At 46.2% G+C, this 27,500-nt stretch overlaps 1 protein-coding gene across 1 annotated transcript; it reads left to right on the forward strand.

Moving 5' to 3' along the window:
* Positions 1 to 2,768: 2,768 nt before the first annotated feature.
* Positions 2,769 to 25,258, forward strand: LOC144683059 (ras GTPase-activating protein 3-like). Its single transcript, XM_078546072.1, has 14 exons — positions 2,769 to 2,913; positions 3,783 to 3,897; positions 4,742 to 4,816; positions 4,904 to 5,027; positions 5,898 to 6,004; positions 7,942 to 8,019; positions 9,224 to 9,301; positions 10,842 to 10,915; positions 15,492 to 15,598; positions 16,537 to 16,619; positions 18,057 to 18,265; positions 19,346 to 19,449; positions 22,262 to 22,445; positions 23,551 to 25,258. Exons 2-14 carry the CDS (start codon positions 3,841 to 3,843, stop codon positions 23,624 to 23,626), a joined length of 1,356 nt encoding a protein of 451 aa, XP_078402198.1. The 5' UTR covers positions 2,769 to 2,913; positions 3,783 to 3,840; the 3' UTR covers positions 23,627 to 25,258.
* Positions 25,259 to 27,500: the final 2,242 nt, after the last annotated feature.

Below are 27,500 nucleotides of genomic sequence, written 5' to 3' on the forward strand. Positions count from 1 at the left end.
CTCCCCCCTCCTCACTCCCCACTCCCCACTCCCCCCTCCCCACTCCCCTCCCCACTCCCCCTCCCCACTCCCCCCTCCCCACTTCCCCCTCCCCACTCCCCACTCCCCCTCCCCACTCCCCCCTCCCCACTCCCCCCTCCCCACTCCCCACTCCCCACTCCCCACTCCCCCCTCCCCACTCCCCACTCCCCACTCCCCCCTCCCCACTCCCCACTCCCCCACTCCCCACTCCCCTCCCCACTCCCCACTCCCCCACTCCCCCACTCCCCACTCCCCCTTCCCCACTCCCCACTCCCCTCCTCACTCCCCACTCCCCCCTCCCCCCTCCCCACTCCCCCTTCCCCACTCCCCACTCCCCCTTCCCCACTCCCCACTCCCCCTCCTCACTCCCCACTCCCCACTCCCCCTCCCCACTCCCCCCTCCCCACTCCTCCCTCCCCACTCCCCCTCCCCACTCCCCCCTCCCCCCTCCCCCTTCCCCACTCCCCACTCCCCCTCCTCACTCCCCACTCCCCACTCCCCCCCACTCCCCCTCCCCACTCCTCCCTCCCCACTCCCCCCTCCCCACTTCCCCCTCCCCACTCCCCACTCCCCACTCCCCCCTCCCCACTCCCCCCTCCCCACTCCCCACTCCCCCCTCCCCACTCCCCACTCCCCACTCCCCACTCCCCCCTCCCCACTCCCCACTCCCCACTCCCCCCTCCCCACTCCCCACTCCCCCCTCCCCACTCCCCACTCCCCACTCCCCACTCCCCCCTCCCCACTCCCCACTCCCCCTTCCCCACTCCCCACTCCCCCTCCTCACTCCCCACTCCCCACTCCCCCCTCCCCACTCCACATTCCACACTCCACACTCCCCCCTATCCTAACCAACCCACCTTCCTCCACCCCTCCCCCACCAGCCAATCCCTCTCTATCCCTGACTCCGAGCATGTCCCCAGCCTCTTTCCCAGGCAATGAGAGAGCATTTGATTAACCAATTTCACCCGCCTTTTACAAAAAAATAAGACCAGGCTTGGCTCTTGAGTTATTTGTATTAAATATCCCAACGGAACAAGTCAGCTTTGGTCAAGGAGCTGGGAAAGAATTGAAGGTGCCTTGGTTACCCGGGGCACTGCCCCCTGATTTACACTCCGACACTACACAGCTCGGCACCGGCACAGTCCCCACCCTGCTCCCAAACCCCTTTAACGTGCAGCTTTACCCTGCTCAGGCCCGAGAGCTTAACCAGCTCGATTCATTCTGACCCTTGGTTAGACCACAGCGAGAGGACTCTGGACAGGTCTGGTTAGACCAGAGCGAGAGGACTCTGGACAGGTCTGGTTAGACCACAGCGAGAGGACTCTGGACAGGTCTGGTCAGACCACAGTGGGAGGACTCTGGACAGGTCTGGTTAGACCACAGCGAGAGGACTCTGGACAGGTCTGGTTAGACCACAGCGAGAGGACTCTGGACAGGTCTGGTTAGACCACAGCGAGAGGACTCTGGACAGGTCTGGTTAGACCACAGCGGGAGGACTCTGGACAGATCTGGTTAGACCAGAGCGAGAGGACTCTGGACAGGTCTGGTTAGACCACAGCGAGAGGACTCTGGACAGGTCTGGTTAGATCACAGCGAGAGGACTCTGGACAGGTCTGGTTAGACCACAGCGAGAGGACTCTGGACAGGTCTGGTTAGACCACAGCGAGAGGACTCTGGACAGATCTGGTTAGACCACAGCGAGAGGACTCTGGATAGATCTGGTCTCCGTACTGAGGTGTTGGGAAGGTGCAAAAATGATTGAGGAAGGACAATACCGGAATTGTGGGGTTATAACTGTCAGGAAAGATTGAACAGGCTGAGGCTCTTTCTCTAGAAAAGAGAAAACAGGGGTGACCCAATGGGGGTTAAAATAGGGTTTGTAGGGGAGACGGGACAGAACATGTTTTCACTTGTGAGGGAGACCAGAAAGGGAGCTATAAATATCAGACAGTGGCTAATAAATCCAACAGGGAATTCAGGAGAAACCTAGAGAGCGGTGAGAATGTGGAACTCGCTCCCACAGGGAGTAGTTGAGGTGATTAGAATCGATGTATTTAAGGGGGAAGCTGGATAAACACATGAGGGAGAAAGGAATGGAAGGATATGGCGATGGGGTGAGATGAAGAGGGGTGGGCGCAGGGTCGTGTGGAGCATGGACACCAGCATGGACCAGTTGGGCCGAATGGCCTGTTTCTGTGCTGTAAATGTAATTCCTGTGCGGTTCACTGTTGTGAATTTTGAATGGGATCGATTTCATGTTGAGAAATTAGCCCTCCTGCCACTGGTTGCACCTTTTGGGGTCGTTTCAAGCCTTTTGAAGTGACAATTCTGCCCCTGTTGCCTGGTGTTACTGTGCAGTTGTACAGCGCACTGCTGCCCTCTCCTGTCGGTGTCTTGTTAATGCAGCACCTGGAAACAGTACAGCCTGGGCAACGATCACATCATTCAAAAGGGAATTAGATCAGCGTTTGAACATGAAAAGACTGAGGGGGAAGGGCGGGGAATTGGTTATTAGAGTTGACAGCTCCTTGCTGGTGAGCTAGCACAGGCGCGATGGACCGAATGGCCTCCTTCTGCTCAGTAATTCCCGCCTTTGGTGCCTTCCGTATTGCACACTTAAGGTAAAGTGAATCTTGTTGTGACCAGTCTCGCTCCAGTGATGACGGGAGGATTGAGTGACTGTTTTCTTGTGGACAGGGGACACTGATGCTGTTTTTCTCCATCCCCATTTGACTCTTTGCAGCCAGTTTCTGCGTCGGCCGCTCACGTGTTGGGTGAAGTGTGTCGTGAGAAGCAGGAAGCAGCCATCCCCCTGGTCAGACTCTTCCTGCATTACGGGAAGATCGTTCCCTTCATCAGCGCAATTGCAAACGCTGAAATAAATAGGACCTTGTAAGTAAAAAGATTTTAAAAATCAGCTTGCTGATTCCGAGGGCGGTTTATAGAAATGCACAGACTGGTTTTTTCTGCCTCTTTCTGTCTTTACTTCGCTGTCGTGTAAGAGCAGAGCCTCCATTTTAAAAAATCTCACCCTTGTTTTCAAATCCCTCCATGGCCTCACTCTTCTCTATCTCTGCGCCGCCCTCCAGCCCTGCCATCCTCTCAGGATCTCTGCGCTCCTCTAATTCCAGCCTCTTGCGCATTCCCCGAACTTCATCGCTCCAGCATTGGCGGCCATGCCTTCAGCTGCCTGGGCCCCAAGCTCTTGAATTCCTTCCCTAAACCTCTCCACCTCTCGCTCTCTCTCTCTCTCTCTCTCTCTCTCTCTCTCTCTTTTAAAACGTCCCTTAGAATCTATCTCTTTGACTGAGCTTTTGACCTGTCCAAATATCTCAAACTTTGTTTAATATTGCTCCTGGTAAATGCCTCTGGATTTTTCCTGTGTTAAAGGCGCTATTTAAATGTGAGTTGTTGTTGCTTTCTATCTAGGGTAAGGTAGTACTGACTTCAGACCAACCCAGGGTTGCTGTACCTGAATGCGCCCTGATCCAGGGCTGTTCTGTTGGTAAAACCCAGCCCCTTCCTCCTGACCCCAACAGGATGGGAGGACCTGATACTGGGAATAAACAAAGCTGCTGTAAGCAGGAACATATTGCTGTTGGAGGTGAGAGCAATGCAAGGCCTGTGAGAGGCTGCGAGGAGAATGTTAGATATGGATAAGTCTCTTGGTAGATTCCTCTTGGGGCAAGCAGACAGTCACACACACTGTCTCCCTGGACACTGTGTTCTGTCCTGTTAACCATGTGATTGTTCCTTCTCAGGGACCCAAACACCATCTTCCGAGGGAACTCCTTAACCTCCAAGTGTATCGATGAAACAATGAAACTGGCGGGGAGGCATTACCTGCAGGTCACACTGAAGCCCATCGTCGATGAGGTGAGCAGCACTTGGCAGGGTTTGGATAATCAGTTCAAACTGAAAACAGACCCCACCCACACACACCCACACACATACAGGCATACAAACACACACACACACACCCCCCCACACACACACCCACACACACACACACACACCCACACACCCATACACCCACACACACAGGCATACAAACACACACACACGCTCTCTCACAAACACACATACACACACACACCCACGCACTCTCTCTCTTACCAACACACATGCACGCGCACACTCTCTCACACACACATTCTCACACTGACACACTGTCTCACACTCGCACTCTCTCACTTACAATGTCTCTCACCCACACTCTCTCACACACATTCTGTCACACATTCTCTCATACACATTCTCTGTCTCTCTCACGCACATAGACACATTCTATCACACACACATTCACTCTTCCACTCTCTCACACACACACACTCTCAGATACACAAGTTCTCTCATCCTCTCTTTCTGACACACACACACACATCAGTCAGCACTTGGGTGAAAGAATCTGTGACAAATTAACCCTTTTTCTGCCTTAATTTAAATCTGCGTGTGAATCTAACATTAATGAGGTTTGCAGTAAATCCAATGGATGGTCGAAAGGAGAGTGAATTTTATGATTTACCGTTTACAGAATGATTTCCAATTTTGTACAGTTTTGGCTTCCAGAGAGTTTGTGAATGGTTCCTGAGCAAACGAAAGCTGGTCTCAAATTGATGCACCGTATAAGAATTACACAGACTCATTTGCATTATTTAAGTTGACTGGTAGATATTGGGCCAGGCGAATTCTAAACCTTTGTTTTTGGTCTTTATTTCAGATATGTGAAGTCCACAAACCCTGTGAAATTGACCCAGTTAAACTGAAAGATGGTGAAAATCTGGAATGTAATATGGTAAGAGTTCCTGTTGTTTTTAACAGTCTGTGATTTCTATGTCATAAGGGCTCAGTGTTTGATTGCCAGCTGCTGATTTTATTTCAGGACAACCTCAGGCAATATGTTGAAAGGATTTTCAACGTCATCACCAAATCAGGCATGAGTTGTCCCACAGTCATGTGTGACATCTTCTTCTCCCTGAGAGAGTCCGCTGCCAAGAGATTCCAAGGTAAAGCAACACATCCTCACTCCTTCCATGTTCAGCACCATTCGCGACTCCTCAGATACTGAAGCAGTCCATGTCCAAGTGCAGCAAGACCTGGACAATATCCAGACTCGGGCTGACAAGTGGCAAGTAACATTCACGCCTCACAAATGCCAGGCAACGACCATCTCCAACAAGAGAGAATCTAACCGGAGATAAATGATTTTGGGATATGAACATACATACGAAGATATGAATAAGGGTCCACTTGGCCCCTCGAGCCCGCATTCAATAAGATCATGGCTGATCTGAATTTAATCTCAACCCCACATTCCTGCCTACCCCTGATAACCTGTCACCCCCTTGCTTATCAAGAATCTATCCAGCTCTGCCTTAAGAACATTCAAAGACTCTCCTTCCGCCCTTTGCCTTTTGAGGAAGAGAGTTCCAAAGACTCACGACCCTCTGAGAGAAAACATTTCTCCTCATCTCTTAAATAAGCAACCCCTTATTTTTAAACAGTGACCCCCTCGTTCTAGATTCTCCCACAAGAGGAAACATCCTCTCCACATCCACCCTGTCAAGACCCCTCAGAATCTTAAAGGTTTCAATCAAGTCGCCTCTCACTCTTCTAAACTCCAGCGGATACAAGCCTAACCTGTCCAGCCTTTCCTCATAAGACAACCCGCCCATTCCTGGATGTTCTGAGGGGTGTGATTAGGTGCTCTTCCTAGCTATGTTGTAAAGGTGACGGTAATGTCTGAGGCAGTGGTGTTGCATTCTCGAATGGAACACTATGACCCCAGTGTTGGTTTCTTGTACTTTAGCTTCTGATGTTAAGTTCAAGCAATAATAATCTGAGAACATAAACTGGAACCTTTGTTGATTTTCTAGGCGATGCTGATGTGCGGTACACGGCTGTGAGCAGTTTTATCTTCCTGCGGTTCTTTGCTCCAGCTATTCTTTCACCTAACCTGTTCCAACTTCACCCTCACCACCCGGTAAGCACCAAACACGAACTTTGTCACTCTGTGCAGAACAAACACGCCCAGGAGCTGAACTAATGCAATAGCCAGGACTCCTTCTGGAGAACCCTGTGAAATACAAAAGTACAAAAGGTCAAACAAACAGAGAGATGGAAATGTTACCATCACATGAGAAACCTATCCAATCACACCGACCTGTATGGCATGTAGGACCCTGTCAGTACCGGTATCACACAGCCACATCAGCTCCTGAAGCTAACCCTATTTTTCATGCCCTTTTATACTTATTCAATATTTATCCAGCAACTTTTTTAAAAAATCATTTAGTTTCGATCGCTACTTGTGACAAACTAATTCATATTCTGTTGGATCAAGGTGCTAACTGTGGCTCAGTGGTAGCACTCTGACCCCTGTGTCAGAAAGGCATGGGTTCGAGTTCTACTCCAGAGATTTGATCACAGCTGCTGTTTTTCAGTGGAGATGTTTAACTGAAGCCCCTCTCAGGTGGACACTAAAGATATCTCGGCCGCTCTTTTAAAGAAGAGCAGGGGAGATCTCCCCAGTGCCTTGACCATTACTTATCCCTCAACCAACACAGCACTAAAACAGATTATTTGGTCATTTATCTCATTGTGACTTGCTGTGTGAAATTTGGCTGCCACGTTTCATATATTACATACATTCAACCCGTATCCTAATACACCGATCGCACTGCGGGTAAGTACTGTCAGGAGGAACAGGTGACTGCAGCTCTCTGGTTCCCAAAGATTTCCATCACTGGGGGTTTTCCTCACCCTCATGTCTGGGTCTCCTGTAGACTCATTGATAGAGATTGATCACTGCGATTGGTCAATAATAGAGCATCAGAGGGAAGCTGATGGCACTAAAAGAATGAACACAAAGGTCTTCACCTTCCCATTGGAAGACTTGTATTGATAGTGTTAGTGTCGTTTGGTAGTGCAGAACTTTATTGCTGAAAAAAGGAACTTGCTGTCAAAGTTTTTCTTCTTGCACTCACCAGGACAGACGCAAGAATACAAAATTTTAAAGGGAGTAACAATTTATACTGTGTGAGTAAAGGGTGTTGATTGGTTGGCAAGTCGACTCTGATTGGTTGAGGCGTTGCCGTGGGGAACGTACCAGGGAAGCATTGTTCCCCAAGGCTTTAGTTTAATTCAAAAAAGATGCAATGCCTGGACATGTTCCTTTTGCCTGCAGAGGATAGGGCCTTGTGTATGAATATATGTATCTTCTAGCAAGAGCCAGTGAGCTACATTGCAAGTCAGACTGATAATCTTAAATTGGTGGCTAGTGTAATTCTTAGCACACTCGGGATTGTTCATTAAGTGCTGTCCAATCGTGGGATCACATCTAACTTTAGACATTATGTCCTGAGTTTTGCAAGCACGGGTTGGTTGAGTATGGTCAGTACCCACTATTGCGAACAGCTGAAGGGACGTGCTTTTGAAATGACCCACCAGTCGTTGGGATGTACGGCCAACGTACCTGGCATCACACCAACATTGAAATTCGTAGACCACATTACTCGTGTGTGATTGGCAGAACATCTTTTTGGTTTGACGGCAGCATTCTGTCAGTGGTGAACACCACTCCTGTTGCTACTGCATAGTAGCAACGTGAAACAGCTAGCTTCACCTGTTGCTCAAACTTTCAGATACTTTCCCCAGGGTAGCCTAAGGTAGACTGGGCACTTTTTAGGTCCGAAAGTGGCAGCCTTAGGCCCATTCATGAGTTTTTACGATAACAGTGGGCAATGATCTGGTCAGGGTAGCCATTATCCTGCAGAATAACTCTGATGCGCCCGATTTCAGCATTAAGCTTGCATGGTGAGCAAATGGCTTGGGCCCCATTTACGAGATTAGGCAGTGTTATTGCTGCTCAGGCTTGCTGCCTCTTGGAAATGTTGATCATGAGTTCTCCTTTTTCTCTAGGACCCTTTAACAGCACGGACTCTGACCCTGGTATCCAAGACCATCCAGACTTTGGGCAGCTTATCCAAATCCAAGTCTGTAAGTCCTCTGATTTGCTTACTCTGTATTCTAATGAAAGAATAGACCGTATTGAACTGTCCAAGACCCTCAATGGGGCAATTAACCAAACCCATGCTCGCAATAGGGATATGTTTGGTGTGTGTGTAAGTCAATAGAAGGAATATGAAGGTGTACTGGTTATGCTAATGGACTCTGAAAATAAGCTGGTCTCCGTAAAAGTGGCCACAAAGATGTCAGATTGTTGTAGAACCCATCTTGTTCACTAATGTCCTTTTGGGAAGGAAACCTGCCGTCCTTACCCATTCTGGGCCTACACATGACTCCAGACCCACAGCCAGGTCGTTGACTCTTTTCTTCCCCCTGAAGTGGCCAAGCAAAACCGCTACAAAGAGTAGAAAATGTGGGAGCAGCTTCGTCAGACAAGGCTCCCGACCCAGGGACAAGCAAGAAATTCCAGTCATCCCAACAACGTCCACATCCCAAGAACGGACTTCAGAAATAATCTACAAAACTGTCTATCCAATCCTCCCTATGAGCACGGCTCCCTCCGGGTGAAGGAATCTCTTTGAATCCGCTTCATGGTTTAACCTCGATTCCATGAAAGAAACGAAATGTTCCCCAAGCGTTTGTTAAAGATCAGATTGCACAGATTTACGTTGTCAGTGCCAACGCTTATACCAAAATCAGTGCACTCTCTCAGATACTCTGTCTTTGAATTTGAAACCCCCGATGGGGTGGGGAGTGGTGGGGATGGTCTGTTGACCCCTGCAATCAGTTCCCAAAATGGATAAAGCTCTGCGCTCACAGTCGAATCCATAAAACCATCCGAAAGTATCTGATAGGGTTTCTCTGTAAAATATTTGATGGTGTTTCTCTGTGTAAAACATTCCCTATGTGAGGAGAATTGGCAAATCTGCTTTTGGCAAATTGCCAAAGGCTGATGAGTTAATTAATAATCTGATAGGTAAAGTCCAATTTTCAAATACTGTTAAAGTCAGTCTATGATGGTGTGCCCTCTCTACATTGGGACAAGAAAAAGGACCATGTGACTGGGGGAACCATTTGAGAAGCAGCTCTGTGGCTGGACAATGGCCATTGACAGGACTCCCTTTATAGAATATAGCAGCTCCCATGGGTAATTAGCAGGACATGTTAATAAACATTTCAATCCTGTTTTCCCATTTTTTAAGATAATTTACTGTTTATTTTGTTTTATCTGCAGGCAAGCTTCAAAGAATCCTACATGGCCACATTCTACGAGCACTTTAATGAACAGAAATATACAGAGGCTGTAAGAAATGTAAGTTTCTTTTGTTGATAAGCATTCCCTCATTCACATTTTCCCCGTGCAGTGGGAATAGCAAGGACTCACAGGGACACTGTAAAGACTTCCTGGATGGGGTGTCAAACTGAGGCCCCCACCTGTCCTTTCAGGCGGGTGGGGAGGACCCCATGCAGCTATTTCAGAGAGTTCAGGGAAGTTCACCCCTGTGCCTCAGCCAATAGTTATCTTCAACCAAGAGATTCTCTGGTCATGTATCTCATTGCTGCCATTGGGATCTTGCTGTGTGCAAATTCACACATTCTTCCCAATGGTTGAAGGAAGATGATCTTTTCCAGCAGCGAGCAGAGTCTTTTTGCTTTTACTGTTGGAGATGTATTAGGCTCTGTGTTTGTGTTATATTTTAGGTTTGGAATTATGTGCAGATTTATAATTAGGGTTTGAGTTTGTGATTGCCTTTACGCTTAGGGAGTTTGGGTTAAGGGTTTGGGTTTGTAATTGGGATTTAGGTTTGAGTTTGTGTTTCTTTCAGACTGCTTGTCTATCCAGGCCCAATCTGGATCTTCTCAGTCTGCCTGTGATCTGTGAGCATTACCAGATTTTCTGTCAGAGGTTATAAACGAGAATCCTCACCCAGTGAAAGCACAGCAATTAAGGCGGCTAATGGAATGCTATCCTTTATTATGAGAGGATTTGAACATAAAAGTAAGGATGTTATGCTTCGGTTATACACGGCATTGGTGAGACTGCACCTCAAATACTGTGTGTAGTTTTAGTCTCCTTATTTAAGGGAGGACGTAAATGCATTGGAGGCGGTTCAGAGAGGATTTACTAGATTGATACCTGGAATGAGTGGGTTGTCTTATGAGGAAAGGTTGGACAGACTGGGCTTGTTTCCACTGGAGTTTAGAGGAGTGAGGGGTGATTTGATTGAAGTTTACAAGATCCTGAATGGTCTTGACAAGGTGGACATTCGAAAGGATGTTTCCTCTTGTGGGTGAGCCCAGAACTAGGAGGGCACTATTTTAAAATTAGGGGTCGCCCTTTTAGGCCAGAGATGAGGAGAATTTTTTTCCTCTGAGGGTTGTGGGACTTTGGAATTCTCCGTCTGAGAAGGTGGTGGAGTCGGGGTCACTGAATATTTTTGAGGTAGAGAGATTCTTGTTAGGCAAGGGGAACAAATGTTATCGGAGTAGGTGGGAATGTGGAATTTGAAACAGAGACAGACCATCCACGATCTTATTGAATGACGGAGCAGGCTCAAGGGGCCGAATAGCCTCCTCCTGCTCCTATTTCATATGCTCGTACGAACAAAACAACATGACTGTGATGCTAAGGATTAATTTTTAAAGCAGTTTTTGATGGTGAGCATTGCTTCTTAAATTAAGGAAAGGCTAGAAGTTAGTTATGATTATGGTCTGAGGGGCAGATCAATGGGTTTTGCTCTGGCTAGTGTGTGACATAAAGGGTTAAATAATGGCACAGAAAGGGGGGGTTGTGGGGACTTTATATGAACAGCTGCAAGTCACTTAATGCTGTATTTCTGCTCTGGATGAAGTTCCTAGATTTAATCTCCTCATCTGGAAGGAAGGACCACAAAAGCATTGAGCAACCCATCGTGTTAAAGGAAGGGTGAGTTCCTGCATTGTCCCATATTCTTATACAACACGTTTACTGCCTTCATATCGTCCCCTCAACTTTTATTTCTTACACTGTAATCATCGTCGTGGTTAGTTAGGTTTTTGTTGGGCCTGTCAATTTTAGCATCAAAGGAAGATATTTATGTCTAATGATCAAATACACAAGAAAACTAGAATATCATGTTGTGTATATATTTTTAAAATTCATTCTTGGGATGTGGGCGAGGCCACATTTATTGTCCATTCCCTGGTTGCCCCTGAGACGATGGTGGTCAGCCACCTTCTTGACACAACTGAGCCTCTTGCACGGCCAGTCAATGGTCAACCGCATTGCTGTGGGACTGGAGTCACATACAGGCACAGATCGGGTAAGGGCGGCAGGCTTCCTTCCCTGGAGAGGCGTTCATGAACCAGTTGGCGTTCTACGACAATCCGACATTTCATGGTCACTTCTGCTTCTATTGATGATTTGTTAAATGCAACCACTTCATATTTATACAAAGTGGACTCAAAAAGCTACATTTACATCAAAACCGTTACTGAATCACGGAATTCACAGAATTGTTACAGCCCAGAGGGAGGCCATTCGGCCCATCACGTCTGCACCGGCTCTCGGAATGAGCAACTTACCCAGTACCGCGCCCCGGTCTTCTCCCTGACAGGATCACTGAGAGGGGTGAAAAATATAACCTTTTAATTCAAGTTTTAACAGCACTCTCCGGTGGGGCGGGTGGGGGGTAGAGTGCGCGTTAGGTGAAAGATTGCAGAATCTTACAGTACAAAAGGAAGCCATTTGGACCATCGTGCATCTGCTGGCTCTTTGAAAAAGATATCCAATTAGTCTCACTCTCCCCTGGTTCTTTCCCCTGTAGCTCTGTACGTTTTCCCTTTTCTTTGAGTATGGTATTTATCCAGTTCCTTTTTGAAAGTTTCTGTTGAATCTGTTTCCATCGCCCTTTCAGGCATCGCCTCCCAGATCACAACAAATCGCTGTGTTAAAAAAAACAATCTCCTAATCTCCCTCCTGATTCTGTTACCAATGATCTTAAATGCCTGTTCTCTGGTTACTGATCCTCCTGCCGCTAGAAACAGTTTCTTCTTAGTTACTCTGTCATAACTTGGAACACCCTCTGCTAAATCTTCCTACACTTTCAAATTGTTTCTGGCCTGCTATTCTCCAGTGGTCTGAAGGTTGAACTATTTCCATTGTTCATCCATCCTAACATTTCTGCCCACATCTACCCAGGTCCAAGTGCATACTGAGTTTGACTGTCCTACATTCTTTGTAGCTGATAACTCATTTCGGGAAAATGTTAATATTTAACGTAGGTCAACTGGCCAGCGGGTGACAGTAGTTGTCACAGCAGCTGTGGGGTGAGAGTGAGCTGCGGTCTTCGCAAATCAATCGTTTTCACCAATACAAGTAAGGCCCAGAGTTTGGAATACGGTTTCAAATGAACTAAAATAAATGAGGATGCAACTAATGACCTATTACTACACATTATTAAAATAAATTAACAAAGCCATCCGGACAATTTGACTATTCTAGGGACAGGACGAGGCCATTCAGCCCCTTGAGCCTGTTCTGCCATTCAGTGAGACCACTGGTGAACTGTGACCTAACTCCATGAACCCTCCTTTGCCCCATTTCCCTCAATAACTTTGGTTAACAAAAACCTAGTTTTAAATGGACAATTTAGCATCAGTTGCCATTTGTGGAAGAGAGTTCCAAACTTCTACCACTCTTCGCTCGTTGAAGCGTTTCCTAATCTCATTCCAGAAAGGCCTGGCTCTAAGTTTTAGACCCTGCCCCAAAGTCCTGGACTCCCTAACCAACAGAAATATTTTGCCTCTAACTACCCTGTCTGTTCCCCTTAATATCTTGAAAAATCTGATTGAATCACTCTTTAATCTTCAAAATTCCAGGGGTTCAGTGACTCACCCTTGACCTGCATGTCTCTCCCCACCCACCAGTGTACAGTCTGGCCACACGTGGCTGCTTATCTGCCTGTTCTGTTTCTGTTTCCTTTCCATTTTTAACCTGGAAGCTCTTAGTCATTGGTTTCCTGGCCTGTTCCTGCGTCTCAGTCATTTTACTGATGATTATCTTGTATTTATTTTTGGTCTTCCCCACAAGTGAAAGCATTTTCTCAAGTCTACCCTACTGAATCCCTTCATAGTTTTAAATGTCTCTATCAGGTCAGCCCCTTAACCCTCGCTTTCCTGTGGGAAAGAGACCCGGCCTCTCCTGCTACAACTAGTCCTCTGAGTCTCTGCTGTTGTCTTTTTCTCTCCACATACCCAAATTTTATTTCTGTCTGTCGCTACTTACTTGGCTTTGAGGCTGCAGTTGAAAGGACTTTTAAGACTTACTGCAAATAAAGTTGACGGTAACAGTTTATGCAGGTGAGAGGCAACCCAGTCACTGTTTGTGACCTTGCACATTCATTTCTAATGCCTGTTAGATTAAAGATCCAGAGATTAAGGCGCGGGCATTCCACTCTGCCCTCAACAGCCGGTGATCCTGCCCTGCAGTGGGACTGAGTGATCTGGACATTAGGCAGTGAGCAACCAAGTTACAGGGGAGAACGGGAACCTCGGATGCCAACCCTTGCGCTCCCCAAAGATTGTCCTTTATTGGTTTTGTGACAAGCTGAGGAAACTTCAGTTCGCAATGCATGCCTGAGGGTGACACTAACGTCATTTGCCTAACCAAACTCTACAGCAAGGTGCCAAGCAGGCAAACTTCTTCCTTAAACTGCACAGCATTCGGGGTGACAATGTTATAATTTAATTCTTTCACGGGATGTGGGCGTCGCTGGCTGGGCCCAGCATTTATTGCCCGCCCCTAGTTGCCCTTGAGAAGGTGGCGGTGAGCTGCCTTCTTGAACCGCTGCAGTCCATGTGGTGTAGGTGCATCCACAGTGCTGGTTAGGGAGGGAGTTCCAGGATTTCGACCCAGCGACAGTGAAGGAACATAAAATTAGCATAACATAATTCCAGAAATATTTTGAAAACCCTGTTCAGATCTGTTGCCCATTATGAGTTGGATTTAATGTTTGTGATATGTTCTATATATTTAAACTTTAGAAGGGGATTTTCCCATTCTCCTCTCCATTCTGTGCCTTGATGAAGCTGATGCTGGTGCAGTACTGTAAACTGGAGATTGGTAATTGAGCAAAGAATCCTGACCCATTCCGCTATTACCTCATGACTGGAAGTAACAGGAGATTTAGTACACAGGACAATCACACTGACTCTGCAAGTTCAGTAAGGAGTCTTGTCCCAGCGTTTAATGACTGCAAAGTAGTTTGAACCTAGAGAAAGTGTTTCAGCTCTTGTCTTGGACTAGTTGTTGTGTTTATACGTATTGAAAAATTGACCGATTTTAATACAAAAAAAAGAAAAATTGGGATTTATTCCCAGTGAGGTTAGTGACACAGAATAATTAGGGACAATTGTTTTTAGTTTTTTTTTATAATTTTAACAAATGAATGTGGAGTTAAATACTTTCCAAGATTGGATATTGCTGAAGCTTTTTGTCTTACGCCCATCAGCATCAGTCAACATCCTTTTCTCCTGTACCATAAATTGTTGTGGCTGTTTGAAATTTGGCATTCTTGTGTTTGTCCTGATGAGTGCCAGACAATAAACTTCAGCAACATGTCTTTTCCAAGATAGAGAGGGATTTTTATAAAATATTGCTGTGCACAGATCGCTGAGTCGCTGTATGAAAATTGACAGGACAAAGTTTGAAACGGTTGTGAGAATTTTAATTTCAAAAATAATCTTCAAGTATCGGGTGAGAATTTCTGCTCAATGGCTGAATGAGAAGAACTTATGATGCTGTGGCTCCAACACTTTGAGGTAAGTTGTGGGCATCATTGGCCAGGCTGCCATTTATTGCTTATCCCAATTACCCAGGTTCTGTACAATTGAGTGTCTTGCTGGTCAATTCAGAGAAGGAGTTAATAGGAATCAATCACTTTGTTGTGGTACTGGAGTCACATACAGACCGGACTGGGTAAGGAGGGCAGGTTACCTTCCCTGAAGGACATCAGTGAACCAGTTGGGTTTTTATGACAATCCAACAGCTTCATGGACACCATTAACTGAGACCCAGTTTTTAAAAAATTTTAACTGACGTCAAATTCTCAAACAGCCCCTGATGGGATTTGAACTCATTTTCCCTGGATTATTAAACCAGGCATCTTGATCATTAGACCAATAGCATAACCGTTGCACCGCTCTACCTGGCCAGACAGTGAAGATTAAAAGCTACAGCGTGCGGACTGGGCTTTTGATGGGCTGATTATCTGAGCACGTGTTTCGTGAATGGGACTATCACCCATTGGGAATTTGTGCTGAGAAACCGTAAATGTTCCCACCGAATGAGGCACCAGGTCAGACAGGTGACCCCTTGGAGAACAATAAGCTCTTTGACTACTTTCTCCCAGGTGACTTCATCACTGGCCTGGAAACCAAAAAAATTCAATGTTACTTATTTGGTGGCTGTAAAGATTTTGTTTGCTAACCTTCCCAGCTGATACTGATGATTTTCCGCTTAGGTTTATGATCAAGAGAGCACAGGGAAGAAATCGCTTTGGCATCAAGAACTTTAAGAAACGATGGTTCCGTCTCACCAACCACGAGTTCACCTATCACAAGCACAAAGGTGACAGGTCACACCATTTTCTTTTTCAGACTATGAGAGTAATAGCCAGTGAGGACAACACACTGTCTATAATGTTCCGCTCGCTCTGCTGTGCCTCCTGGCTGTGTTACTCCCAGTTGGGTGTTCATCCCCCACGCTCTGAGGGCCCTTCCTCTATTGTTAATCAAGTGCACACTTTCTTTAGTCAGATTATTAGGTCATTTAAACAACCTCCAACCCTTCACCCGCAAACCTGCTAATCTCATTATCGCTGCAGTCTTTTAACATGCTGAGCGATGGAAATTCACTGGTAAAGATCAGCATGCATTGTTTCTGCCCCCACCCCCCTCGCGCCTGGTGACTTCATTTGCCCCCCGGCACTTCCCCCACTGCCGTAGTTTGCCACACTCTCCTATCTCCTGTCACTTACTGACATCCAGAGTAGAGAGGTCGTTAACATTAGGAAGGGCTTCAATGGGGTCAACATAGAGAAGGTGTTTCCACTTGTGGGGGAGATCAGAACCGGGGAGCCATCAATATAAAACAGTCACTAATAAACCCAATCAGGAATTCAAGAGAAACTTCTTCACCTAGAGAATGTGGAACTTGTGGAACAGGGAATGGTTGAGGTGAACAGTATAGATATATTTAAGGGGAAGCTGGATAGACACATGAGGGAGAACATAATAGGTTATGCTGATAGGGTGAAATGAAGTAGTGTGGGAGGAGGCTCGTGTGGAGCATAAACACCAGAATAGACCAGCTGGGCCAAATGGCCTGATCCTGTGCTGGACATTCTATGCAATTCTATATAAGTTTGTTCCATTAGACTGTGACTTAATTAATGAACTTAACCAAAGGGCTTCACCAGAGCGGTGAGTGACCTGCACTCTATTAGGTTTTGTTTTCAGTCTATAAGGACCCAAATTAATAAATCTTTTCCCTTATTTTCTTTTCAGGTGACCAGCCATTGTACAATATTCCGATTGAAAATATTCTTGCGGTCGAGAAACTGGAGGAAGAGTCTTTCAAAATGAAAAATGTGAGTGGGATGTAAAGTGTTACTCAGAGTTGGAGATTGGAGGTTACAGACACTAAGATAGAAATGGTTAAAACTATGAATGGTTGGGATAGGATGGTTAGAAGCAGATTGTTTCCAATAATTGAGCCGTCAAGAACGAAGGGCCAAAGATACAACCACAACAACTTGCATTTAAATAGTGCCTTTCATATAGGAAAATACTCCAGCATGTTTCACAGTACTGTAAATTGAACAAAAATTAACAATGAACCAAAGAATGAGATATTGGGATGGGAGACCAAAAACTTGGCCAAAGAGATAGGTTTTAAGAAGCATCTTAAGGGAGAGAGAGAGTGAGAGAGACAGACAGACAGATGGAGAAGGGGAGAGATTTAGTGAGCTAATTCCAGAGCTTGGAGCCCCAGGCAGCTGAAGGCATGGCCACCAATGATGGAATGATTAAAATCGGGGATGCTCAAGAGAATTAGAGGAACGCAGAGATCTCAGAGAGTCATGGGGCTGGGAGAGGTGGCAGAGATAGAGCAGGGGAAAGGCCAAAGAGGGATTTGAGAACAAGGATGAAAATTTTAATATTGGGGCATTCTTGGACCAGAGCGGGTCAGCGAGCAGAGAGGTGATGGGAGATCAGGACCTGGAGGGGATTGGAGTAATGGATGAGCCAAAGGTTTATGGAGGATGGAAGATGAGAAGCCGGTCAGGAGAGCAATGTAGTCAAGTCTGGAGATGACAGAAGTATGGATGGTGGATTATTTATTTGTTCATGGGATGTGGGCATCGCTGGCTAGGCCAGCATTTATTGCCCATCCCTAATTGCCCTTGTTCAGAGAGCATTTCAAGAGTCAACCACATTGCTGTGGGTCTGGAGTCAAATGTAGGCCAGACCAGGTAAGGACAGCAGATTTCCTTCCCTTTGAACCAGACGGGTCTTTGTAACAATCGACAATGGTTTCATTGTCATCATTAGACTTTAAATTCCAAATTTTTAATTGGATTTAAATTTCCCCATCTGCCATGGTGGAATTTGAACCTGGATCCCCAGAGCATTACCTGAATACCAGGCCAGTGACAATACCACTGTACCACCATACCACGCGTAGGGGTTTTGGTGATGGATTGGGTATGGTGTCAGAAATTGAGCTCAGGGTCAAACAGTCTGGCTCAGACTAAGACTGTGTCCAGGGAGCAGGTTGGACTGGGTGCTGAAGTCACAAGAGTTTGTGGCAATAACTAAAAACGATGGCTGCAGCCTTCCCCGTGTTTAATTGAGGGGAATTGCAGCTGATGTAGGATTGATGTCCTGCCTCTCTTGCGGAATCACAGCTCCAAGACTATCAACCCGTCGACTTTCGGAAAATCGAGGAACATGATTACTGCCTAAATCTGTCGGATTCTCGTTTAAACCAGAGTTCAACTATTATTTCCTGTTGTTTAATTCAGATGTTTCAAGTAATCCAGCCAGAAAGAGCATTGTACATTCAGGCCAACAACTGTGTGGAAGCAAAAGATTGGATTGACATCTTGACTAAAGTTAGCCAGTGCAACAAGAAGCGATTGACCAAGTACCATCCCTCAGCCTACCTCAACGGGCACTGGTTATGCTGCAAGGCCAGTGCAGACTCTGCGCCAGGCTGTACTCCGTGCACAGGGTAAGAGTCGTTACGCTTTGCACTTGTGTTAAAACGGAGCGTAATGGACAGTTTCTTAAAACACAGGAGCATCAGTTAAAGAGTGTTCCCAGGAGTAAATGATGAGGTGCATTCCAGCAATCCTGTATCCCTTACTTGCAGAGAATCAGAGGATTTTTGCAGCACGGAAGGAGGCCATTTGGCCCATCGTGTCAGTCCTGGCTCTTTGAAAGATCTGTCCATGAGTCTTGTTGCCCTGTCACACGGAATGCCTTTTAAAGTTTTTTCTTTATCGCAGCCCCTTCCCTTTTAAAAGAGATTCTGGGTTCTGTTTCCCTTGCTGTTTCTAGATGGGCATTCCATATCCTACTGTCCTCGGCATGAAAAAAAATTCTCCCAGATGGTTACTTTGATCTATAATGTATACCCACTACTTACTGACTCACTAACTAGTGTAACTAATTTACCCCAGTTTACTTTATCAAAACTTATCCATCAAACCCCTTCTAAACCTCTCTGAGCTCTAATGAAAAGAGCTCCAGTTTCATCGTCTAAGAACCTAAGAGCGGGTGCAGGGCCATTCTGCCCCTCGAGCCTGCTCTGCCATTCAGTAAAATCATGGTTGATCCTTTACCTCAACTCCACCTTCCCACCCTATCCCCATATCGCTCGAACTCCCTAAGTGCCCAAGAGATCCATTGGTCTTGAATCTACTCAGCAACTATGTGCAGCCCTCTGGAGTAGAGAATTTCAAAGATTCACAACCCTCTGAGTGAAGAAATTTCTCCTCATCTCAATTCTAAATGACTGACCCCTTATCCTGAGACTATTACTCCTGGTTCTAGACTCTAGCCAGAGGAACGTTTGAGTCTTTGTTCACAGCTGAAGCCTCTTGTCACTGGTATCATCTCAGTGAATTTCTGTGGTACCCTCTCCAAGGCCCTGACGTTTATCCTAAAGTGTACAAAAGTGGACTCGGTGTTTTACCTGCAGAGGGCAGTGATCTGTAGAGGTTTAGCTTCTTAAGCCCAAAATGAACCTTAATTGATTAAAAACAAGAGAATGCTATGCGATTTAAGTGGTCTTTCTTGTTGTGTGCAGTGGCCTGCCAGCTAACATCCAGCTAGATGTGGATGGTGACAGGGAGACTGAGCACATATATTCACTCTACAACAACTACAGGACCAAGCTGGAGAAGATGCAAGGTGAAGTATACAAAGATTCTTACAGTAATGTTCTGTGATAACACTAATGCAAGAGATGGCAGAGGATGACCTGCTGAATGTAGAGGCTGCTGGGGTGGAAGATGAGGACAAGGGGAGCTCTCTTGTGGTCCTGGGAAGTGAGATGTTTTACTATCCACTCTCAGGACATTGGCCCTTCTTATAGTTGTCCTAACTGAGAGGCCAATTAAAGAGTCAACCATGTTGGTGTGGGACTGGAGTCACATATGGACCCAGAATGGGTAAGGATGGCAGACTTCCTTCCCTAATGGACATTAGTGAAACAGTTGGATTTTTATGATGACCCAATAGCTTTAGGATAACTTTTACTGAGACCAGTTCTTTATATCCCCCTCCTCCCCTTCCTCCAGGTACCATGCCCTAAGAGGGCATTGGCGACCATGGATTTCCATTCGATGATGCTTAGCAAAGTACTGCAGTGGTTTGCCATTGCCTTCTGCGGTATGGCTGACCAGGAAACTCTCCCACTCTTACCGCCTGCCATCAGACATATTGGAAGCATTTAACGTTGATAATCAATTTGCTTGACCACATTACGGAAGAGAACCTTCTGTAGCCATCAATTGCTGAAGTGGGACTTGAACCCGGAGCTTCTGGCCCAGCGATGGGGATGCTACCCCACTGCGTACGAAACCTCCTTCTAAACAGAATTAAAATTCTAAAGCTGCTGAGTGGCATTGGAATCCGCTGGATTAAAGCAGATCTCTGGGTTACTGCCATACCCATGCACTGTAAACTGTTGCTTTGGGGACTACTTAGAAAGAGCCCTGTGTTGATCTATCAACTAATCATTATCTTCAGGATGTCCCAAGCTGCTTCACAACCAATAATTGATTAAGAGTGCACAACCAGTGATTGATTAAAAGTGTAAAATGAATTATTGATTCACAATAATAAATCCAATCAGGAATTCAGGAGAAACTCCTTTACCCAGAGAGTGGTGAGAATGTGACTCTGACTATCACAGGGAGTTCTTGAGGCGAATAGTATAAGGTACATGTAAGGGGAAGCTGGATAAATATGAGGGAGAAATGAATAGAAGGATATGCTGATAGCGTGAGATGGAGAGTGTTCGGAAACTTCTTTGCAGGATAAATACCTAGCCAGCATTGACCAGCTGGGCTGAATGGCATGACACTGCTGTGAATTCTTTATGGAGGACATGAGGAGGTTGCAGATGGATATAGATAGGTTGAGTGATTGGGCAAAGATCTGGCCAATGGGGTTTAATGTGGGAAAATAGTTGTTCACTCTGGCAGGAAGAACAAAAAAGCAGAGTATTACTTAAACGGAGAACAGCTGCATAATTCTGAGGTGCAGAGGGATCTGGGTGTTCTAGTACATGAGTCACAAAAAGTTAGTTTGCAGGGACAGCAAGTAATTAAGAAGGTTAATGGAATGCTATCCTTTGTTACGAGAGGGATTAAACATAAAAGTAAGGATGTTATACTTATACACGGCATTGGTGAGACTACACCTCGAATACTGTGCGGTTTTGGTCTCTTTATTTAAGGAAGGATGTAAATGCGTTGGGGGCGGGTCAGAGGAGGTTTACTGTATTGATACCTGGAATGAGTGGGTTGTCTTATGAGGAAAGGTTAGACAGACTGGGCTTGTTTCCACTGGAGTTTAGAGGAGTGAGGGGTAATTTGATTGAAGTATACAAGATCCTGAACGGCCTTGACAAGGTGGACGTGGAAAGGATATTTCCTCTGGTGGGTAAGTCCGGAACTAGGGGGTCACTGTTTTAAATTTGGGGGTCGATCTTTTAGGACAGAGATGAGGAGAATTTTTTTCTCTCAGAGGGTTGTGAGACTTTGAACTCTCTGCCTCAGAAGGTGGTGGAGGGGGGGTCATTGAATATTTTTAAGGCAGGGGTAGATTGATTCTTGTTAGGTAAGGGAATCTAAGGTTATCGGGGTTAGATGGGAATGTGGAAATCGAACCACGAGAAGATCAGCCATGATCTTATTGAATGACGGAGCAGGCTCGAGGGGCCGAATGGTCTATTCCTGTTCCTATTTCTTATGTTCTTAATGTAATTCAATGTGAAGAGGTAATTTCCTGGTGTTAGACTACAGCTGGGGAGTGATATCAGCTTTGTAAAAAACATTTTCTCCAAAGTTTTGTCCGGGAGACGCAAAGCTGGAGCCCTGTTCCACGCTCCATGTGGGTGAACCTGTACAGTGAGCCTGTGTCAGCTGCTGGTACATCCCTTTCTTACCTGATGGCCCTGTTCACTAAGGTTCGAGCAGGGAGCTCAGGCTGATTTTCATCCTCACCCTCCCTAGCCCAAGGACACTGAACACAGTAGCTGTGCCCCATTTATTGCTCCAGCTATTATCAGCTGACTCAACCCCAACCTGGAATTGAACTTAAGATTTAATAGTATTTAGAACTTAGTGGTAGAATAGGAGCTGCTTTAACTAATAGCTTGTGCTAACTTTTCTTTAAGTTTAGTGGTTATCTCTGTGCTCATCAAACTCTGGCCTCTTGTACAATCCTGATTTCCAGCACTCCACCATTGGCGGCCGTGCCTTCAGCTGTCTGGGACCTAAGCTCTGGAACTCCCTCCCTAAACCTCTCCTTTTCTCTCTCCTCTTTTAGATCACTCCTTAAGACCTATGTGTTTGACCAAGTTTTTGGTCACTTACCCTAATATCTGCTCCTGTGACTGAATCTGATAATGTCTTGAGATGTGCTGTAGAAATGCAAGTTGTCATTATTGTTCTATTTCTCAAAGTAATCGCCTCCATTTCATTCTTGTTACCAGAGGCATGTGGTAGTAAGTCTGTGTATGATGGTCCGGAGCAGGAGGAATATTCATCGTTCATTATCGATGACCCTCAGGAGACGTATAAAGTGTCTAAACAGATTCTAGCTGCAGTCCGAACCCTGGAGTTGGAGCATGCTCAATATACGAAGAATAAGTTCAAGAGGACCAAGTATGGCAGCCAGTAAGTGTTACAACTTGCTCAAGTTGGTCCTTCCTGCAATAATCTACCCCTTTTAAAATGTGTCAAAATGCATAGGGTGGGAGGAGGGTCGTGTGGATCATAAACATTGGCAGGAGCCAGTTGGGCAGAGTGGCCTGTTTCTGTGCTGTAAATACTTTGCAATAATCCTGTTCTCACATTGTCATCGCTGCATTGATCCATTAATCATGTGGGAGCATCACCAGAGACATGGGTAGTCTCTTTAATTTTTAGGGTTATGCCCATGTTAAGCCCAAGAAAAGAGGGTGAGTGGGCAAGACTCACTTCTCTCCCTCCCTGAACCTTCACACTTTCACCATGGCTTGGCATGGCCGGGGTGGGAAAGAACAGGTAGAATCATAGAATGCTACAGCACGGAAGGAGGCCATTCAGCCCATCGTACCTGTGCCAGCTCTTTGTAAGAGCTATCCAATTAGTCGCACCCCCTTGCTCTTTTCCCACAGACCTGCATTATTATTCCTTTTCAAATATTTCTCCAATTCTCTTTTGTAAGTTATTATTGAATCTGCTTCCACCTCCCTTTAATTGAAAAAATGTTTCTTAATTTTGCCTCCGATTCTTTTGTCAATTACCTTCAATCTGCCCCCCTCTGGTTACCCACCCTCCTGGCCACTGGAAACAGTTTCTCCTTATTTACTCCATCAAAATCTTTCATGATTTTGAGCACCTCTATTAAATCTCCTCTTAACCTTCTCTGCTCCAAGGAGAACAATCCCAGCTTCTCCAGTCTCTCCATGTTAACTGAATTCCCTCATCCCTGGCCCCATTCTGGCCAAACTCCTCCGCACCCTCTCCAAGACCTTGACATCCTTCCTAAAGTGCGGTGCCCGCAGTTGGATACGATCCTCCAGCTAAGGTCTAACCAGCGTTTCCTAAATGTTTAGCATAATTTCCTTGTTTTTGTATTCAGTGTTCCTATTTACAAATCCCATATGGTGTTTTATAGCCAGCTTATCAACCTGCCTTAACACCTTCAACATTTTCTGATCAGACACCCCTGTCATTTCATGTGTGTAACGAATTGTACTTAAAAGGTGCATTTTTAATTGTGCCTCTTTTTTTTTAGGGAGCATCCAATTGGTGATAAGTCTCTTCAGTGTTACATAACTCAAAACTCAGGATCTTCAACCAATTCCGTGTGACCAACTGCCTGAAGAAAGACCTGGGAATGCCAAGAGTATTACTTTATACCTGAAGGTGCTGGATATTTAGTGGCCACAGACTGAAAATGAGGTTTAAAACGCAGAAGATAATTCGTTTGATACGTTCAGATTTGAAGCATTCAACCTACACACGTTCCTTCTGATTTTAACAATGTTTTCACAAACAGTTACAGTGTGCACTTTTAGTCATCTGACGGTGACAGATGACTAGCCATTTGCCTTTAAGGCAATTATTTTTTTAACTGCTTCTGGGAGGTGATCAGTTCAATGATCATTGAAAGTGAACCAGTCTGTAAGCAACTCCAGTGTAAAGTTTTGAGAATTGTTGGATCCAAGCCAAGCTGAGTATTGAAGTAAGGAAGCAATAGAATCTCACAAGCTGCAAGCGCACAATGGTAAACTCGGGGAACACCACTAGACAGAGCCTCGGACTGAGAGTGGGGTTTTAATTCCTGATGCGTCCCATCCAAGGAATGGAGGGATGGGGGAATCTGTGCCTCAGTAAAGCCTTGTGAGTTTACCCTTTAGACATGTCAATATCAGTTAGTATTCACCCCAGACTCCCGCTGACCCCCCAACCACCACCCCCCCCCCCAACCAAACATTGAAAAGACACCCATTACGCAGCAGACTTTTCTGAATTGCACTGCAAACTGCTCCTCTTCGCTCCTGGGTTGAGGATTCTGTTTCCAGGGAGAGGATGCGCCCAGTATTGCCACCGTGTCCGGTCCATGAAGCTATTAGGCACTGTTCTCTTCTACAGTTGGCACCAGTCATCTCAGTGCCGTTTGGCAAACTCCTGGGTGTGTGTATGTGAGGGCACTGTGTCCCCATGAATCCTGCATTGTTAAATTGTGTCACTCAGACAAAACTGTTGTCTGCAGCCTGGAAAAAGACTCTTAACTTCTGTGCCATTTCCTGTTGTATCGTGTGTGCAGTCTTAGAAGCCCTTTCATTTAATGGAATTGTGTATGCCATAGCAACAGCGTATGCAGTGGTGGCACTGCCTCTACAGCCCACCTGACACAGTACGATGACTGAAGCAGTGTGCGTAATCTTGCATTGACGTATCCTGCATCAGGGATATTAAATGTATCATCATTCATACACTGTGATAAAGGCAATTTGTTAGTGCCATTACTAATGACCGTTGCAGAGTTTGGGGCCCAGGCACTCTGCTGTGGAATATTTACTGACCCCATGCCTCCTGCTTCAGTTTTAACAGAAAGTAGGACTCAAATCTTCATTTGCAATCGCACATTTTTATCTAAAGGGATGAAAATACAACCACAATTGTAGGTAGATAGAATTCCTCAGAAGCTGCAGGGAGTTGTCCATTAGTATGTATCTGTTTTTAAGAGAAGCACTGTCCTAGTGAAAGAATTGGTTTATCATGTTTTAGAAAAATGTTGAATAGATTGTATAGTAGTAGTATTCCTGACCTGTCAAAAGGATAACGGATTGAGAAGTGTTCAATTCCATGGAGAGTCTCCATTAGACCTGCCAGTTGAACAGATTCTCCTGCAATGCTTGTAAGTTAACACTTTACCTAGAATACTAATCGGACACCTTGCATTTTTAACTGCCAAAATAAAATCACAAGTTTTTAAACAGCTGTCTGTTCATGTTTTTAACACAATTGGGCAACATGTTCCCAAGGATCGAAGGGGTGAGTGGGAGGGTAAATAGGGAAGTGTAGGAAGGAGGACAAATCAGAGGGTGAAAACTGTACTTCCCAGAATGGGAAATTAACTTGAGTGAGAACTCATCGTCAAACAGTTCCAAACGTCTTGGCTCCTAATCCCCTGACTCTTCTACTGAACCCTCACATTGTGCAATTATTGTCAATTGACAGTTTAAAACAGAAGGATTTCGAGAGTGCCTTTCAAGACACTTCATAGTGCTTTACAGTCTGTGAAGTGCTTTGGAAGTGTAGTCACTGTTGCAACATGACAGCCAATTTGTGCACAGCAAGATCCCACAGCAATGAGCTAAATGGCCAGATAATTTTTTTTAATGATGTTGGTTGGGGAATAAATATTATTTGGAACACTGGACTGAACCCTCCTGCTCTTCTTCAAAATAGTGTCCGGTGATCTTTTTACATCTTCCTGAGAGGGAAGTCGAGGGCCTCGCTTTAACATCTCATCCAAAAGGTGGCAACTCCCTCAGCGCTGCGCTCCCTCAGCGCTGCACCTCCTCAGCGCTGCACTCCCTCAGCGCTGCACTCCCTCAGCGCTGCACCCCCTCAGCGCTGCACCCCCTCAGCGCTGCACTCCCTCAGCGCTGCACTCCCTCAGCGCTGCACTCCCTCAGCGCTGCACCCCCTCAGCGCTGCACTCCCTCAGCGCTGCACTCCCTCAGCGCTGCACCCCCTCAGCGCTGCACTCCCTCAGCGCTGCACTCCCTCAGCGCTGCACTCCCTCAGCGCTGCACCCCCTCAGCGCTGCACTCCCTCAGCGCTGCACCCCCTCAGCGCTGCACTCCCTCAGCGCTGCACCCCCTCAGCGCTGCACTCCCTCAGCGCTGCACTCCCTCAGCGCTGCACTCCCTCAGCGCTGCACCCCCTCAGCGCTGCACTCCCTCAGCGCTGCGCCCCCTCAGCGCTGCACCCCCTCAGCGCTGCACCTCCTCAGCGCTGCGCCCCCTCAGCGCTGCACCCCCTCAGCGCTGCACCTCCTCAGCGCTGCACCCCCTCAGCGCTGCGCCCCCTCAGCGCTGCGCCCCCTCAGCGCTGCACCTCCTCAGCGCTGCACTCCCTCAGCGCTGCACTCTAACATAGGTTTTGTGTTCCAGTTTCTGGAGTGGAATTTCTGACTTAGAAGCAAGAGTGTGACCCATTGATCTACAGTTAACAAGTAGCAGATAATCATCAGTCACTGGCTAGGTTATAATTAACACGTCTGAGCAGCTGAAACGAGTATTTGGGCCTTATTTGAAAGGAGTGGGTATGGTATTGAGAGTGTTGGTTCTAGCAGGGGGAGATACTACATAGTGTAGTTGTTAAGGGGTTGAGCTGGGAACAGAGTGAGAACTGAATCTGATTAATATGGAAGTTAGGAAAAGTGGGGAAACAGACCAGAAAGGTTTAAGTAGACAATACAGACTTGTGCCATGCTGCTCTCATTCCCTAGCCTATGTATCCATGATATTGGGACAGTGGGATTTCCAATGGAGATTCGCTTTTGTAGTTTCTTCTTACAGCCATGGGGTCAACTTCCACATGCCTGCTGTTGACACCAACTCTACATCTCTATCCCAGCAATTGTACCAGTGACCACCCTTCTGTGCATTCCGACTGCCTGATTTCAGGTTGAGAGTGAGTCAGACGGGCAATAAAATGTTCGCCTAGCCAGCAATGCCCTCGTCCCATGAAAGAATTAAAGAAAAGAATTTCCTCCGACAGAACTTTGGGAAGACCTTCAGCCTCTGTAAACGTTACTCTCTTGCTACTGACTCTACCCTGGCCACTTTCCCAGCTTACACAAATCTTTGCAAATACTATTCACCTCTGTAACGTTACCTACCTCTGTAACGTTACCCACCTCTGTAACGTTACCCACCTCTGTAACATTACCTGTGTAGCCTCACTCACCTCTGCCCCTACCTCTTCCTCACTAGCAGATGAAACATTTGTCTGTGCTTTGGTCACTTTTACATTTCTCCAATAGCTACCCCGCCAACTTCCATAAACTCCAGCTGGCTGGAAAGGCAGCTGCCTGTCATTCTATCCCATTCACCCATCATCCCTATACTCATTCACCTATACAATCTCCTAGTGCACTTTAACCTTTAATCCTTTAAGGCACTGAATTTAAACTCATCACCAACTTTTTCAAATCCCTTCACATCC

This window comes from Cetorhinus maximus, chromosome 7, assembly GCF_964194155.1.
Source record: "Cetorhinus maximus chromosome 7, sCetMax3.hap1.1, whole genome shotgun sequence".
Classification (NCBI taxonomy): domain Eukaryota; kingdom Metazoa; phylum Chordata; class Chondrichthyes; order Lamniformes; family Cetorhinidae; genus Cetorhinus; species Cetorhinus maximus.